The following is a 17,160-nucleotide window of genomic DNA, read 5'->3' as shown; positions in this document are numbered from 1 at the left end:
GGATGTAACTTAATAAGTAGAAATTTGAAGTATAGCTGGCAAATAATTTGTTCATTGAATTACATACACAAATATCTGTGCTTGGTAGATATCTCTGATTTCTTAAAGCTGTGCTACAAATTGCTTACTTAACTTTGCTGTAAACTTAAATGATGCCATCAGATTTTATAGAAAGCTACTGTAGGGTTGATGAAATATTTGGTGAAACATATATTTTAAGCTGAGGATTAAAATAGTAAGTTTTCTATTCTGTATTAATGTTAAAAAAGCAAATGGGTTATTGAATCTGTTGCAGTTCTATAATTTAATTTATCACAATAATCACTGTTCACTCAACAGATGCATATATTAAATTTTCTACAGTTAATAAAATGCATACTTGATACTGCTTTCTCATAATTGCTGTTCACTACCTAATTTATCAAAATCTTTTACAGACTATGTGCCCTGTTTGTTTGGATCGTCTGAAGAATATGATCTTTCTCTGTGGTCATGGAACATGTCAGCTTTGTGGAGACCGAATGAGTGAATGCCCTATATGTCGCAAGGCTATAGAACGAAGAATCCTCTTATATTAAACAATAAAACAAGTGTCTTCTGTTAGCTTATCAAATTGTCATACATTTTGGTCATGAAATCTCTATTAATTTGAAAGGCAGTTAAAGGTTCTAATGAAAAGATTTCTAATACTGCAGTATATATGTGCTGTATTGTAATTGCATTAAGGACTGAGCACACCAGAAAACAGTATTTGAATAGGCAACTTTTAGTTAAACTTTAGTTAAATCAAGAAACAGCTAACTTAATAAAGCACTCTTTCTCTTCCGCCCCCTTCAAGCCCCCTTCCGCCCCCTTCAAGCTCCAGGTATAAAGGACAATCTTGAGTTTCTGTTTTGGTCTCTCTAATGTTTTTATATGTATATATGGACTGCTATCACGTGATGCACATTTTATACTGCCAGTTGCTTTCAATTTTTTTTTTACACTCATGTTTGAAACCTCTTCAGCATATGTTCAGCTGACAAATGACAGAAAGTTATACCTCATAGTGGTATTGTTTTGAAAGGTACAGTAATGTGAAATCAGCACAATATAAGAAGTATTTAGTACCATACAGTTCCTATAAGATTACATCAGAATAACCACGTGGATAACTTTGACTGTAACGTGCACTATATTCTCAGTGTGGGTTTAGAGAAGAATGTCTGTGAAAAGAAGCACAAATTTGGTTTCAGAATGTACTTCAGTCTGATAGGATCAAATTACCCTAAATAAGGAACTTCTTAATCCTGTAGCAAAAAAACTCCTAAACTAATATATAAAATTATGAGAAGAGTGTACTGATTATTTTTCAACTACCTTGTAAAGAAAAACAAAGTGTGGCTTGGTTATCAATTTCGCATCTTAAGAGTATAGTTGATTAAAATCTTTGGAGGACAAGTGTATGATGAGAGCAGAAGGGAAATTATGGATCTCATGATATAAGGAAACAGTGCTATATTTTTTCTTTAGATTCTGTAGTAATCAGCTGTTCTTTCTCTGTTGTTGACTGTGCATTTGTTACATAAAGTCAGTCTTACAGAAAAATTATAGGAAAATAAAGAAGGTAAATTATATTTTGCTCGTTCATCTCAATAAAGTATTAATTTTAGAGCCCAGAGAGAACCTTTTAATAGCTAATATTAAGCAAGATAGTTTTCGTAAATTTGTGGCATTCCTAACACATGGTTAGGCTAGCTGAAACTAGTTGTTGGAGAAAGCAAGGAATTGTGTTGCAATTACACTCCGAGATCTTTGACTAGAACTACCAGCAGCTCCAAAACCCCAAATGAGCACAATTCAAATGTTCTTCAGGCTTTGGTCGGGGGGGACAGGAGTTAAGATTTCAGGAAAGTAGTTATATTTGGAGCTCTTACAGCCAAATGATGGTGCACAGAAGCAATTCAGCAGTTACCTGAATTACTGATTGAATAGAATATGGAATAGGTGCTTGCTGTCTTTTAGCCTTGATTTGAACAATTTATTTCAAGGACTGGGAAATAAACACTACATTCAGTTAGGTGCCTTACTTGCAGCTAACACCAGTCTCCTGTTGCATTTGGCAGGGACATGAAAACGGGAATTGGTCTGGGGAAGATCAAGGTGAGAATGAAGTAATAGTTTTCATTCTTCACTGGAAACTCACCTGCTTATACAATGCCTAGTCTTCTGAAGTTTGTGATAAACGTGTGTTGATCATCTGAATTCTGCAGACTTGAGGAAAAATCTCAAAGAATTTACCAATGTGTTTTAAGTTTTGATTGTGCATTTAGGAAACCTACATGGTAAAAGGAAACTCTACAGTGGTTTCTTAGAAAATCAGTACTTAATGCATTATCTAATAAAACAATCCATACCCCAACATTTCTGTTCCAACAAAACAGTTCCATGTTCTTTTTAATACATTTTTGAACTGGACAACATAATTTTTCACTTGAGTCCATTCCAGTTTTCTGTTTGTTTTGATGTCCCAGCAGTCATATATGTACACCACATAGCTCACTCTGTGTGTTGTCATTTAGATAGCTTTCTGCTTTGCTGGTACTTTGAGCAAACTTTCTGCTTTGCTGGTACGTGTTCTAAAGTAGACAGATACCAGAAATTTTTATGTAAAATCTTTGATTGCTAATAAATCTCCTTAGTTTAGCAGACCTGCAACTGCTTTAGTTTCTTTAGCACCAGGAATTCTATATGCTTTTGGAGTTGCAGCCTTATTACCTGAGGCTTCTGAATTCTAAAGTTTGAGAGAAGCTAGACAATTCTTACTCTCATTCTCTGTTCTTGGGTAATTAGAATAATTCCATTAGGGAAATGGTTTGGTAGCCCATGCTGCTTGCACTTGCAGATTTTTCCTGGCTTGACATAAGGTTCATCTGGCTTCTATGGCTGGTTTTGCATAGCGGCAGGCTTCCATGTTCTCCTGTCAATCTCTCTCCAAAAGAACTAGTTTATTTTATATGGCACAACACTGGTCCCCTCTATATGAATCTCATTCTCTTTTTTCAGGTCTGTGACTTGGGTTTTTTAGCCCAGGGCAGATACATTTTTGAGCATTGTTTCATACTTAAATTATTCAGAAAGTATATCGTGCTAAGTTTTGTTAGCATTCAGCTCTGGGACAAACAAGTCAGTGGGTGTCAGAGGATTCCCTCATCTAGCCTATCTTTTATGCGTGGTCTTTTCAGATTGTCTGACTAATTTGATCAAATGTTACTATATAATGATGCTAATGATCTAATGTAGGGATGGTCACGAGTAGTCGACTATGCTTATCTGGCAGTCGACTGGAGTATTGACTACTCATCTCTTCCCCCCCCCCCCGCTGTTTCTTAAAAGCCAGTTCACCCCTCCCACCCCCCTGTCTCTGAGGTGCCGCTCTACCCCCCCTCATCCCCACTGCCTCTATTAGAGGTAGCGGGGGGAGGGGAGAATAGGGGAGGCTACTGTGAAGCTGCCCCTGTCTACAGGAGTCCCAACAAGGAGCTGGTCCCCCCCCCCACCCTCACCACCCGTGAACAGGGGTGCTGCTTCCAAAGCAGCCCTGTTCGCAATGGCCAAGACTGGCTGCATGCAGGGGTTGCTCTGCCAGCAGCTCCTGATCATGGCCAGCCCTGGCCGCCACCAACAGGGGCTGCTGCTAGGGCAGCCCCTGACTGTAGCCATCCCTGGCTACCACGAACCAGAGGCTGCTCTGGCAGCAGCCCCTGTTTGAGGCGGACAGTGCTGTTTGCCATGAACAGGGGCTACTGGACTCAGTGCAAGCCTGGAACCAAGCAGTCCTGGCTTCCGCTGGTCCAGATGCTGTGCCTCTGCATTTTAAATGTACTAAGAACCCAGCAGCTCTTACATTTAAAATGCAGAAATGCAGTGCAGGTGGTTCCCGGAGCTACCCCCACTGCGGCTCTGCAGAGCGGTCCTTATTGACTACATGATTAGCTAGATAACTGCAATTTAAGATCATTAATCTAATGATGCTACTAATACATGAACCTAATTCAACTGGGCATTAAGTTTTGTCCTAAAGGACTAAATCAAGAGATCCAGGGTAGAAAACCTGGGTAAAATTATGAACATACTTCATCTGTGGAGAGCAGAGATATCGGGTGTGTGTGTGGGGGGGGGGGGGGTGATCAAACGAATTCAGTTCCCCATTTACTTTATTTTTCAGCAGTTCCTCAGCTACAAAACTATAGCTACAGTGCAGGCAACTAAGGATTTATACAGATTTTATATATAAGGAGGATGCTGCTTCAAGAGCAGTCCTTCCCACATCATAGTCCATGGTTTGTCCCCATTAACACATACTCACTTCTCATCATGTATATTTTGTGCTCAACCTGGTTGAGCAATATTACATGCATTATTGCAATATGAAACACATTACTGGATATCACAAATTCCAGCCTTGTAGGTTAGACAACTGCTTTAAAAAATTAGGCAGATTATAGCACTTACTATTTAAGATGCTAGTGTTGGCATTCATTTTACAGGTGAGAATTTATCCTAACTGACATTATGAAGTCAAATATAGTACTTTCACAATGATATGATTAAAACTGATTTTAAGAAATGTTTGCCAAAACATTGAAGTGTATGTAAATAAATGTTAAGACTTGTATTGTGACTAAATTTTAGACTTTTTGTGTTTAGACTCCTGATTGTGATGTATGTTAAAGCCTAAACATTTAGGTAGCTTTGAAGAAACTAGCTATAGCACATCATATTTTTACAATATATTCCCATTGCTTAGCAGTATATGTGCAACCTGATATTGTCTGAAGGGCTGTATACTTCTATTGGATAACATTTTTTCCTGTTTTGAAACAGTGATCAGCTCACAAGACAGAGTGGGGATCATGGCAAGTAGGGAAAGATGAGGATAGGTCAGTGTATGTCTGTGGCTGACTGTACAGATTTTACTGAAATAAGGAACAAATAATTGATAAAATAAGAAAGAATCCATAAATAGGCATTTGGATTTAATACACATTAAAGGAACTATAAAGAGACCTTATTTTTAAATTTTAGGATTCTATACAATAAGCTAAATAATTTATAAAGATTTCAGAATTTAATCACTCAACTTTCCAGGGTGTTTTTTTCCCCCCACTGCCAATGCACTATGACTTTTCAGACCTATTATTTAAAGGTGTTAACTCTCTTGTACTCCACCTTCAGCTATAGTTGAAGGTATTTGGCACTTTGCAGGATTTGAGTCACTGTTATGTACTTTTTAAAAAAAAATACCAGTTAAGTAGTTTTTGATTAGGGTAAAATTCCATGTAAGAAAAATGGGCATAAAATAATTAAACTATTAAAAGTAATAAACACAAGTTACTTTGTAAATGGGAAAGTTCCTTCAAAAACTAATTTAACTATAAATGTGCCAGATTGTAATAGAGAGAGATTTTGTGTGCCTTGTTAACATAGTCTTAAAATGTTTCAAATCAAGTTCTAAAGAGTTGCAAAGCTAGCCTTTTAAAAATAATCTGATTTGCTCTTGCTTTTATGTTGTGATAAGAGTACTCATTGATACTTTGTAGATGATTGTCTACAAGTGGCGCTTTACTAACGTATGCTGACTTATTTATCGCAGTACTATAATTTGTGGCTAGTGTAAACACTAAGTTTGAGAGAGTTACTTTTGAAATATTAGATATCTCTCTCTGAGCTTTTCTACAATATTGCAAATGAAATGTCAAAAGTTACATTTTTGCTCTGTTAATAGTTGCTGGTGAATTGTTTAGAGCCTGGACCATAACTTGTGCTGAATAAGTCACAAACTGAAATTCTCTCAGATCACTACAATGTTACTTTTAGTAACTGTCTTTTTTATGTCAAAGTGTTCAGTTCTACAGTAATTGCTCTTTTACTTTTGGAAAGAAGTGGGAGTTTTCTTAAAAACCGCAGTTTAGTTTTGATACATCAGTTGGTGCCTGACTAGATGTGACATAAAGGATCATTGCTGACTTGTATAAATGATGTACAAGAGGAATGTGTCATTCCTCATGGTACTGTACATTCCTGTTTCCCTTTCCTAAGTTTCTGAGATTCATATACTATTTTCCTCTTACAATACATCATGTGTATTGTTCACAAAGTAAAATACTGTTGTCTATAAAGTTTTACTGTGTGCCATTTTTTATAGCTATAACTGCAGTAATTATGAAAGTTCTGACTCAGGGCTTTTTACCAACTTAAACACATTCATAAATGTTCTTCGGTGCATCTTGGAGAATATTAGAGGTTTAATGATTGTATAGTGCCTTGGTAGAACTATTGAATTGGCAACAGCCATAGATCCTTTACAGAATGGAAGTATATATGAATCTACAAACTGAGTTTATGCAGCAAAAAATGTATAGGTAGTATATGTTTTCCCTTTATGCCATTTACTTGCCTTTCTGTAAAGGAAAGTTAGTAGATTTAACTTTTGCTTTTTGTAAGCCTTGTTTATGATAACTACACCAGTAGAGCAGTTATGATTAGGGCCTGTGAACAGTATTCCAAATCACATAAGAGAGGGTGGACAGAATATTCTACATAATGACATTTTTAGTATGAAGGGGTGTATTTTCAACTTCTAGAAAAAATTAGCTTCATAATTTGGACCTAGTTAATTTTTTTGGTAAACAAGTCTGCATGGCATTTCATAGTTATGAAAGTGTCTTATTCAGGACTTCTAGGAAGTATTTTCTTTGTCCCAAGCTTAGTTATGAATGCACTTACTCTGTTTTTATTAGAAAATCAACTTTGTAATTTTGTTAAACTATAGATTTGACATGACCATTAGCTGGGTTACATTCAAGTTGTGTGTGTATGTATGTGTGTGTGTGTTGTAGTTTATTTCTGTACTCCAAATAGCCTTACATAATTGCATTGATTTAAGACTGCTTAGCAAGGTCTAAGCTTTTCCAAAAAATGCTAATGTATCGTATTGTTAATAAAACTTATTATATAATAGTCTTATTGTGCCTTTTTTTAAAACAAAGTTTTGTTGCACTGAACTAACATCTATTAGAGGTAGTTTATTTTTGGTAGAGAGGTCATTGGAAAGGGCGAGGCAGCTCATTTGATTGCAACTTTCTTGAAAATCAGAATTCTTAATGGCATTAGACCCCATCAAAGAATTAAATTAAAATACTTTGAGAATGTAATCTGCAAATGTTTTATATTTTCTCTGGGCTTTAGAATTTCACAACATGAAGTGGGGACAGGAACTATGGCCCAATAATAGGAAGACAGTTATTTTCCAGACTTTGTGTTTTAAAGAACCAGAATTATTTAAACACATCAATCAAAAGATCACTTATAGAAACACGAAAAGAAACAGAATGGTTAATATTGACTTGGAATTCACCAAAATAACATACTCAAATAAGTAACCATTTGGTTTGGTATATCTTCTTCTGACTTCATTTTTAGTGTGTATTCTATAAATTAGAAATAAAGGACTTGATCATGTTCTTTATTTTTTTAATTTGCATGTAAATGCCCATTTTTGTAGATCTTTGCATTCTACCGCACAAAATTAGAATTTATATATGCTCTTCCATTTGATTATCATAGATGAGCTTGCACAGTTTTAGCACTTTTAAGGATGATCACATTCATGCTTCTACAAACTGATCAACTCAGACCTATATCCATGTTAGATTGCATCACAGAATTCTGTTCAACAGGTGTTTTAAGCCTTTGTTTTTAAGGATTATAATATGGAAAAATCAAAACAATATAAACTTAGTATTTAAATTTTTCATGGTGGTTTGATGAAAAACAAAATTGATAGAAGTTTTAAGTTCACTTCTTTTGAAAGTTTTTCTCTCACTGCCTTTTCTCTGTCCCTTATGTAAGAATTCTAAAGCACTCTGGGACAAATCCTTTAGCCACGTTATTGATTGTATGTACTGATTGCTGTATTTTAACCTTAAATGAAAATGCATGCAAAACACTCCTCGCTAAATCTGACAACACATCAACCCATGCAACTTCATTTCTAAAGGATTAAAAATGAAAAAAACCCACCTCTTTTCCTTCCAAAATACCGAGATAGTCTACCCAGGGGAGTTCTCTATGCTGGGAAAGAGGAACCTAGAGTTTAAATCTCATCTCTTCTAACTGCTGTTGAAATCCCCAAGTAGGTTCATAGGGCAGAGCTGATGAAAATTCACTTAGAGAATTTTTGGAGGTAGGAGAGAATTTATGCAAGGTTACTTGAAGGCCCAAAACACAGATCTCTTAATTTAATACTCCACCTCAGCACACTGTTTTTCAAGGTGTCTGAACCATCTGTGGTTATCCCATCTATATTATAGCCACTATTAACCACACTTCCTATTTTTGTGCATTATTTGAACTATTCAGTTTCGTTTTCCTCCATTTCGTAGTCAATTTTGGTATTTTTAGGGTATGAAATGGGTTACCGCCATTTATAACGTGCCTATGGGAAATAAGGGTTCGACTTGACTTACCATGGTTCTCCAGGAACCAATTAGGCCGTACGTGCAGGGGTCGCCTGGATGGAAAAAATCCACGTATAGAATAGAGAGAATATTGGTCCTAGGTGGCTTTGAAAAAAATCTGTCTTTAATCTTAAATCTATTTTTATTTTTTAGAAAAGCAATTTTTTCAGTTCTGAAATTGTCATTTACTGGAATGTTTTAAATTACTTTAAAAATCAAGAGCAATGCCAGCTGAGAAAGTAACAGCTCAGAATTGCTACAGAGATTCTTCACTAGTCTAGTATTGCATACAAAATGCATCTACTTCTAGTGATGTTAATTCATTTAAACTTAATTTGTTACACCTGCCGTGGTTTGATCATTGAGACATTTAATTGGTGCTATCGGTCCAAGATTGGGAAAATCCACTTATAAGGATAAATCATCTCCTTGGACATCACAAAATTGTGTATGGAAATTACCTTTGGGGAGATTTTTTTTAAATAAAAGCCCAATATTCTGCAAGAGGCAACAGTGAACTTGAATTAAACCTGAACCTATTTCCCAGATAAAAATTGCACACCTTAGACTGTACCAATGCATTTCTTCCACCAGGTGTCAGTAACACCCCTGCGACAAGAACCTTAGATCTTCATATCATAATCACAAAACAAAGTATAAGGGTAATGATAATTGCATTAATAAGGGCAGACTTTACTTGCTGTCTTCTCCAAGCAGGACCAAGTATAATTTATTTTATTTGCTCAGTAGTAAGCAGCCATACTCTATCATCTAATTCCCATGTGACATTCACATAGCTACTATTGATTAGGGCAAAGTTCCAATGGAGTGTTCGTCTTTTAGCTGTGGCTTAAAATATTTATTTAGTCTAGCAGATTTTTTTTCCAGAAGCAAGACTATCTAGGGCATGGGTTCCCAAACTGGGGGGGCTGTGAAGAAATTCTGGGGGGGGGGGGGGTAAGGTGACCCAACCCCACACACCCATCAATCCCACCCCAAGTTTTGCTGCTATTTTTTTGGGGTGTGTGCGTGTAAGGGTTTCTCAAAAATCAAAAAGGGGTGTGATGCCAAAAAGTTTGGGAACCACTGGTCTAGGGGATTAGAGTGGGAACACTTAAATTCTGCTTCTTCTGCATTAGTGTCCCAAAAGTCCCAAAGAGTATCCCAAAACTTCATAGAGCCTAAGCTTGATTACTATCACCTCCCCGCAAGTTCTGTAGTTGCCATATCTTGAACCATAGCCTAGTCCTGGGGTGACTAACCTGTTCCAGACGAAGAGCCACAATAGTAGTGGTGACAAAGTTGTTGAGGAAGAAGAAAAGTGCCAGTGCTGGTACATCTGTCCCAGGGCATGGTGCTGCTCTTGTTTTGTTTGGTTTGGGTTTTTTGGTTAACTTTTCCCTGCCTCCCCTCCCTTCCCTCTTTTTTTGGGGGAGGGGGGGACTCAACAACTTTAGCCCGGCTCCTCTTCATGCTGTCTCTACTGCTATTGTGGCTCACAAAAAAAGCACTGGGAAGGGGTGAGAGGTGCAAGCTCTGGGAGGGAATTTGGTGCAAGAGGAAATAAAGAGGATGCTGGCTCAGGGAGGGGGCTCCAGGCTGGAGAGTGTTGGGTCAGATGTAGGGTTGGGGTGCTGAGCAAGCCGCAGGCTTGTGGCTGTGAGGGTGCAGGAGTTTGGGTTGGGGTGCATGAGAGGCTCAGGGCAAGGAGTATGATGGGCTCAGGACACAGATGTGCAGTGTGTGGATGGTGCGGGAGTGTTGTGGCAGAAGACTGGGGATGTGGGGCGCAGGAGTTTGGGGATGTAAGAGGCTCAGGACGAGGTTCCAGTGTGTGATAGGCTCAGGTTTGGTGTCGGGGTGAGGGTGCAGGAGTGTTATGATGCTGCGGCCAGATGGGGGGTTGGCCCAGCTTCATTTTTAAATAAAATGTCAACACAATGTTACAGCGTTGTCTTTATGAGAGGGGCGGGGAACCAGTTTTGAGTCAGGGTCACTGACCCACAGAAAAGTCAGTCGGGGCTACACAAGTGAGATGCAAAAAAAAAAAAAAAAACCACTCTAAAACCCTCAAAAGTCTCACTAATGTGGCCCCAACTGTGCTGGTGGGGCAGGGGACAGGGTGCTGGGGCAAGGTACTCATGTGGGGGTCTGGCCAGGAGGAGGGGACAAAGACATCTGGGGCCAGTACCTGGGATACCAGGTCTCAGGAAGCATGCTGGCTGCTCTTCCCCTCCCTCTCCCTCCCCCAGGCACCCCCCTGCTCTAACCCAATCCCCCTCCCCTTCCCAAGAGCCATGTGCGCGCGCACTCACTAACCCAATCCCCCTGCCCTTCTCCAGAGCCAAGCACACCCCCCTCCACTCAATCCCCTCCCCTTCCCCAGAGCCAGCCACACCCCCCCAAAGCCAGGCACCGGCCCCCCTCTATAACATTCCCCCCAACCTAATTCTTGGGTCCCAGAGGTGGAGCCACCACTACAGCCACACGCATCTCCCTCCAGGCGCTAGGGTGCGTGTGCTGAGTGGCCAGCCTTGAGATGTGCTGCCTGGAATGTTGTGTGCACTCCACCCCCAACCCAATCCCCCTCCCTGCCCCCAGACTAGAGCCAGGCACTTCCTTCCCCCCTGCTCTAACCTAATTCTCGGGTCCCGGATCTGCCGCAGCTGCTACAGCTGCACGTCTCCCTCCAGGCGCTGAGTGGCCAACATGCAGTGTGCATGCCCCCAATCCCCCTCCCCTCCCCTCCCCTCTCGTCCCCTTCCCCAGAGCCAGACACCTCCCCGCTCTAATCCAATCCCTCTCCCCCACTAACCTTATATCCAGGTCCCGGAGCTGCCGCTGGAGCCGCCACCATACCTGGAGCTGCTGCTGCTGCTGCCTGCGCTCAACAGCCGGCTGCTAGCACACGCAGGCTGGGATGCTGTGTGACCTGGCCTGCATGTGCAGGATATGCCGTAGTGAGCGGGAGGCCATGAGCATGCATGCAGCTTACAGTGGCCTGGCTGTTAGAGTGGCTGACCTGAATGGTTCTGGGTTCTGTCCCAGTTCCATCAGGAGCTGCAATGTTTTTCTTCGCAAGTCGCATGCGCCTTGCAAGCCACAGGTTGGCCACCCCTAGCCTAGTCAGTGGAAGAAATGTTCAAATTCCCTCAAGGCCTCTCTGGGTATGCAAAAATCTTCCCCATAGTTTGTGAAGCTCCAGGACATGACCCAAAGCTTGTTAAAGTCAATGGAAAGATTCAGATCAGGCCCTCATTTTGTGCAAACCATGCAGTAACAGACTCACATTTTAGCTTCAGCTAGAACAATTCAACTTGGTGGCAGCTGTAAATAGTTTGGTTTGATTGTATGTGTGGTCTTGAGCATCTGAGTCTGTCTTCCAAAGGATTTGCTCACATATGTGTGTTCATTGGAGTTACATGACTTTGATCCATCAGACACTTGTGCGAACAGTTCTGGAGCTGTAACAGAACCATTGGCTATTTTGCCAAAAATCTGCCAATGGCCACGTGTTTGCATGTGATACTCAAATGTTTTCAATACTAATTGTATTAGCAAATTATGGGACTGATTTGCCAGTGCTTCACAAAGCCCCACAACAAAGACTTGTGCAGAAGTTTGTACTGGATTTTTGCTGCCAGAGCACATCTAAGTTTTGGTTTTCATATCTAAAGCCCTAAATGACCAAGGATCCATCTACGTGTGAGACCATTTTGTTCCTTGTCCATACAGAGGTGACCAGTGGAGTTGCTCAAGCAGGGGTTTCACTGGTATAAATTTAAAGGAGCTGCTAGCTCTCATAGAAAGATGCCAAGCCAGCAACTTTGGAATACACTCCCTCATATTGGTCTGAAATAGCCAAATCTGATGACTTCAGGAGTGTTGTGCAATTCATTTTTGTTTCCCTGTGAATTTGAAAATCAAGATAAACTGCCTGGTTTGTAGGCAATAGGTTATCATAAGCTCTACTACTGCACATAGGATGTATTTTCAAGTTCTATCAATGAAACACAGGCATCCTTTTTCAGTCTTTCTACAAATCTAATAAATAATTAGCCTACTTGTTACCCTGGCTAAGACCATGGAGAATGTAAACAGGTTGGTGTATGAGCTTTCTCATCTTGCACTCTCCTGTGATAATCCTCCCTCATGTCCTGCAGCAATGCACTGTTTTAGTACTGCAGATCTCAACATTTGTTTTCATTTGTGTGACAGATGATGCTATGTGCTGTAGACCAGAGTGAGGCCACATACTCTTTTCTGATCTCAGTCAAAATAAATCTTCAGAGGTGAAAACCTGATTCTCTGAGCCATCCAATCTCCCACCTTGGCTAACAGTAAGCTAGTATTTTGGTCTGGTTTATGGTAATTTGTCACATAGTGCTAGACTACATAGTAAATGTTCTGTGAAAGTCGGCCTGCAGGTGTCACTGTGGGCATGAGAGTGAAGGAAAAACAGTCTGATGAAAGGGATAAAAGTTCAAAACTGGTCCAAAGCAGCAAATCCATAAAAAGAAGGCATAAAGAATTAAAACTCTGCTTACAAGTTACATATTTTGCCAAAGCACTTCTAGAAGCTCTTTGAAAGCTGTCCAAGAAAAGATGCTAAAGAAAATTACAATTTTTTAGTTTTAAAGCATGTCATCATTCCAATTATCCCAGGCCGGAAGCTCAGCTGTTGTAAATAGTTCTATTTCCAATGACTACAACGGAGACTCTGGCCCCACAGATCCATTCACTTCCAAGTACCGTGTGTTACTCACCTCATTTATGATGTTGGTAGAAAACTAGAACAGGCTTCCCTTAAATCCTTTAAAACCACTCCTACAAAGTTCTCTGTATTTGCAGATCTAAGTACTAAAGGTCATCCTGGCTCAAAGCATGCATCTATCCCACTATTCACTATTGCCAAAAAACAGACTAGCTGCAAAGAAAATGCCCTTAAAGCTTGTGCAAAAGAACTTGTGCATAGACCTACTCATCTACTTCCCCCAACCCACCACAGTCCCACAAATCAAGCAGCTGCAGAAGCTTTGTACTGTTTACATGATATACATTACCTAAGGGTGCCTGCAAAGGCCTTTCTTACCCAGGTTGTTGCTAAGGCCCACACTGATTCTGTCTATGTTATCATGAGGATGACAGTTTAAACAGGTCTTATCACTGTGTGTTCAATCAAGGTTTATGAGGGATGATAAAGATGTCACCCAGTTGCTTTGTGTGTTCATTAAAACTGTATTCCCCAGTAGGACGTAGATATAGTCTTATTCTTTTTCTTTCTTCATATACCTCTAGCGGTTGTTTGAGGGGAATGTATGCAAGGTTTCTGAGAGACGTCACACTTTTACTCTCATGCTCCTTCAGACTGCTGAAAGAAATAAAATTAGGACATTCCTGCTCAGTTGATAGAACCTTGTCTATCTTTAATATCACAGAGGTAATCACAATTGCTTATTTAATTTATTCAGTAAACTTCTCTACTTTTACCTTACATGTCAGTAAAATGATTTGTATGTGATTTTCATCTGATGTACTGTTACAGCCCCTGGAAAATGTTGTTGCTGCTTCTGCTTGCCATAGGGTGCGCACATACAAATACATTGGATAGGGTCCCTGTCTTCTTCCAATCTACTCAGGTTGCTATGCTATTGCATATACTATATGATTCGGATTACACTTTAAGATTGCATTTATAACTGGTTCATCATGGGTTCAGAAATGATAATAGATGTTACAAGCTTGCAGACCTCAGTATGTGTTATGGATGCTTATAAACACATCTGTTGAAAATGTTATACATGGTTATGAGCTATGATGATAAGCAGCTTATTGACATTTTAGAATATATAAGAATTTATTAACCATTTAAAAAAATCTCTATGCATCATATATAAACTCTTTATAAACTATTTACAACTAGAATCCAAATTTAAAGTGACCAGTGTTTTCTGGTTATGAGGCACTGCAATGAAAAATGAAATTCATGAGGAGGAGCCTAAGTGTTATCTTCTGTAAATATTCTCAATTTCAGAAGTTTTCCTACCTACCTCCTTCTCTTGGCTGCTGTTAAAATAGACAAATAAGGCCAGCTTCATCTGATGCGTTCTGCTTCCAGGTCTGCTCTTTTTCAGAAAGACTCACGTTTCCACTGAGTGGAAATATTACTTGTTTTTAATTAAGCATTACTAACGGTAAGGCAAAGGAGACAGACAAGAACATGAGGAATAAATAATAATTACTAGTACACTGCACATTACCAAAGAGGGCAACCAAGCAAGTACTGTTTAAAATTTTAAAAAAGTACCTGTCTGACTTAAGCAACTGAAAACCCTAACTGATTTAGGTGCTGATTTACCCATTGAATATCAATAGGACTTAGACTTTTAAGTCACTTGGATACTTTTGAAAATTTGGCTCATTAACATTATCATAGCCTGACTCTAAAATAAAGGACAGACTGCACATGGCTGAAGACATAAAACAATGGAAATCCAATCGGTGAAAGAGGAGGGAGCCTAACTAAAGGCAAGTTTTAATTAAACAAAAATACAGATGATGTTAAGAAACAGCAAAATTAGAACCCTCAAAGAGCACACTTATCAGAGTTTGAATTTTTCTAAGTATCCCAGAAACCCTTCAGCTGATTTTTAAAAAACATCAAGCAAACCACTATACCTGTCTACACAGGCACTATATGATACAGTGAATAATGCCCTACTTTAGGTAAGAGATCTCCAGCAGGCATGAAGCAAAACTTCTTTGACCTGATCAAATAATGCAAAGGGTTATTCACAGGTAATTATTTGATTGAAAGAAAATGCCAACATTCATAGCAAATATTTAATTTGTAATTGAGTCCATCTATAGAGCAAAGTAATGAAAATGTGTATTTGTGAATCACTGATTTTAAAAACTGTCAAAATTCACAATGCTTATTATAAGCAACAAATTATTCAGCCATTTCTGTCCTCTTATGCTAATATTTGTGCTTTGCTGTACCACAGTGCATGTTAATGCAGTTAATTCTGCTCCTCTGCTTATTGATACTTGTATGTTAACTATCTAACTAGACTTAATTGCAAAAATATGAAAGAATGGACATACTGTAAATAGCATTTCCACTTTTAGTCCTAAAAGTTTGATGCTAACAGATGATTGGGAAACCCTCCCATGGCCCTTGTCTACATGTGTTGTTGAAAAATAAATCTTTCCCAAGTGCAAATGAGGTGATCATTGTGAATCCAACAATCGCCATAACTGATACCATTTCACCCCTGATAATTGGCGTCTGTCCTCCCTTGCCCCTTGACTGTTCCTCTCCAATGGGGGAAAAAAGTCAAAATACAGATTATCCCTTAAGAAGAAAATCCTGTGTTGAGGGTACTACCTATATGTAGGTTCTGAAATCTACACTTGGTTTCTGATTTTATTTCAGTGTGCCTATATTCTTTCTCATACTTAACTGGAATAGATCTTTACTCAAACCTGTGGTCATGTTTAATATTCACATTAAAGAAAATTCCCCCTCCCCCCTCCTGTTTCTCCCAAAGCCTCCCTCTTTCCATAATGTACAGACTTCACATTTCAATCTAGGAACCTCCATCTCTCTGACCAGATTAGCAGTTCTACTCTAGACCTTCTGCAGAATAAATATATCCCACATTGAATGTATCCAAAACTAGAAGCAGCTTTCCAGGTGGGGCTTGGCACAATGGTCTCAGTCCATGGCATCATCCCCTTTCCTTTTCAGTGCAGCCTGTAAGAACCTATTAGGTTCTCTTGCCTCAAAGAAGCTGCATGTTTCAGCTTCATGCTAGTGCTGACTTGGTTTCTCAAGTCTCTTTCCTTGTCCAATAGCATTGACTTCTTGTTCTTTAATTCACAGATGTCTATAAATGTATCCTATTAACCGTGGGCTGAAGAGTGAGATCTGACTGGGACCCTACCATCGTGCAGGGTCTAACTTCTTAGTACCCACCTAGTCCTTCATATGTTCTGTTCTCCAATCCAACCCAGAGGTGGACCTAAAACTGGTACTATGCTAACAGGGTTTCTAGAGTATCACGGAGCTCTCTTTATGTTATGGAAAATAAACCATCTATTGAGGTCTAAGATTTTTAGCTTTGAGACCAGTGCTATGATTTCATACTCTCTACTATTTATCACCATAAAGACCTGAAAAGGATTAGAGTTCCACTGTATTAAGTCCTCTACTGGCAAATAACACATGTACGGTCCCTGCCTTAGAGAGCATGTTTAGTATCATGCCCCACATCCTTGCATTTTGATGGCATTTTATTTGAGGCCTCTCCATGAATAGTTCTCAGAAAACTATACTCAGATCCAAAACTTTGCTCATCGTTTCAGTGAATGGTTTCCCTGGGTTGGTTTTGGCTGGACTTCTCTGCTTTTAAAATAGTACACTTTTAAAATAGCACCCTGTTCACAGTCGTGTCTGCTTTGGAAGTGTGCTGGATTTCTTGTTTTTGTATAACCCTTCCTGGTTCACCTGTGGATATTTTTGAAATTCAGAATGTAAAGTTTCCTGACCCCAGCCCCTTTACAGGGCAGGAGGAGAGGCTGCATAAAGGCAACATGAAGTATGGTAGTAAGTGATTCTGCCAGAATAATTTCTAGTTTCGGTGCAGTGGTCACA

The 17,160-nt window shown here is 39.4% G+C and overlaps 1 protein-coding gene across 2 annotated transcripts in view; it reads left to right on the top strand.

Annotated features, from left to right (window-relative positions):
- MIB1 (MIB E3 ubiquitin protein ligase 1) overlaps positions 1 to 7,002 on the top strand; it is a 103,788-nt gene extending 96,786 nt beyond the window's left edge. Inside the window, exon 21 of one of the 2 annotated variants that reach the window (XM_006139056.4) lies at positions 438 to 7,002. In XM_006139056.4, the coding sequence (XP_006139118.1) occupies positions 438 to 578 (141 nt within the window). In that variant the 3' untranslated portion in view covers positions 579 to 7,002. Of the gene's footprint in view, positions 1 to 434 lie in introns of both variants that reach the window. The other variant, XM_006139055.4, reaches the window with a different exon arrangement.
- The last annotated feature ends 10,158 nt before the right edge of the window (positions 7,003 to 17,160 follow it).

This window comes from Pelodiscus sinensis, chromosome 2 (genome assembly GCF_049634645.1).
Source record: "Pelodiscus sinensis isolate JC-2024 chromosome 2, ASM4963464v1, whole genome shotgun sequence".
NCBI lineage: Eukaryota > Metazoa > Chordata > Testudines > Trionychidae > Pelodiscus > Pelodiscus sinensis.
Note: the sequence above shows the minus strand (reverse complement) of the source record. Positions and strands in the feature narration are given on the sequence as shown.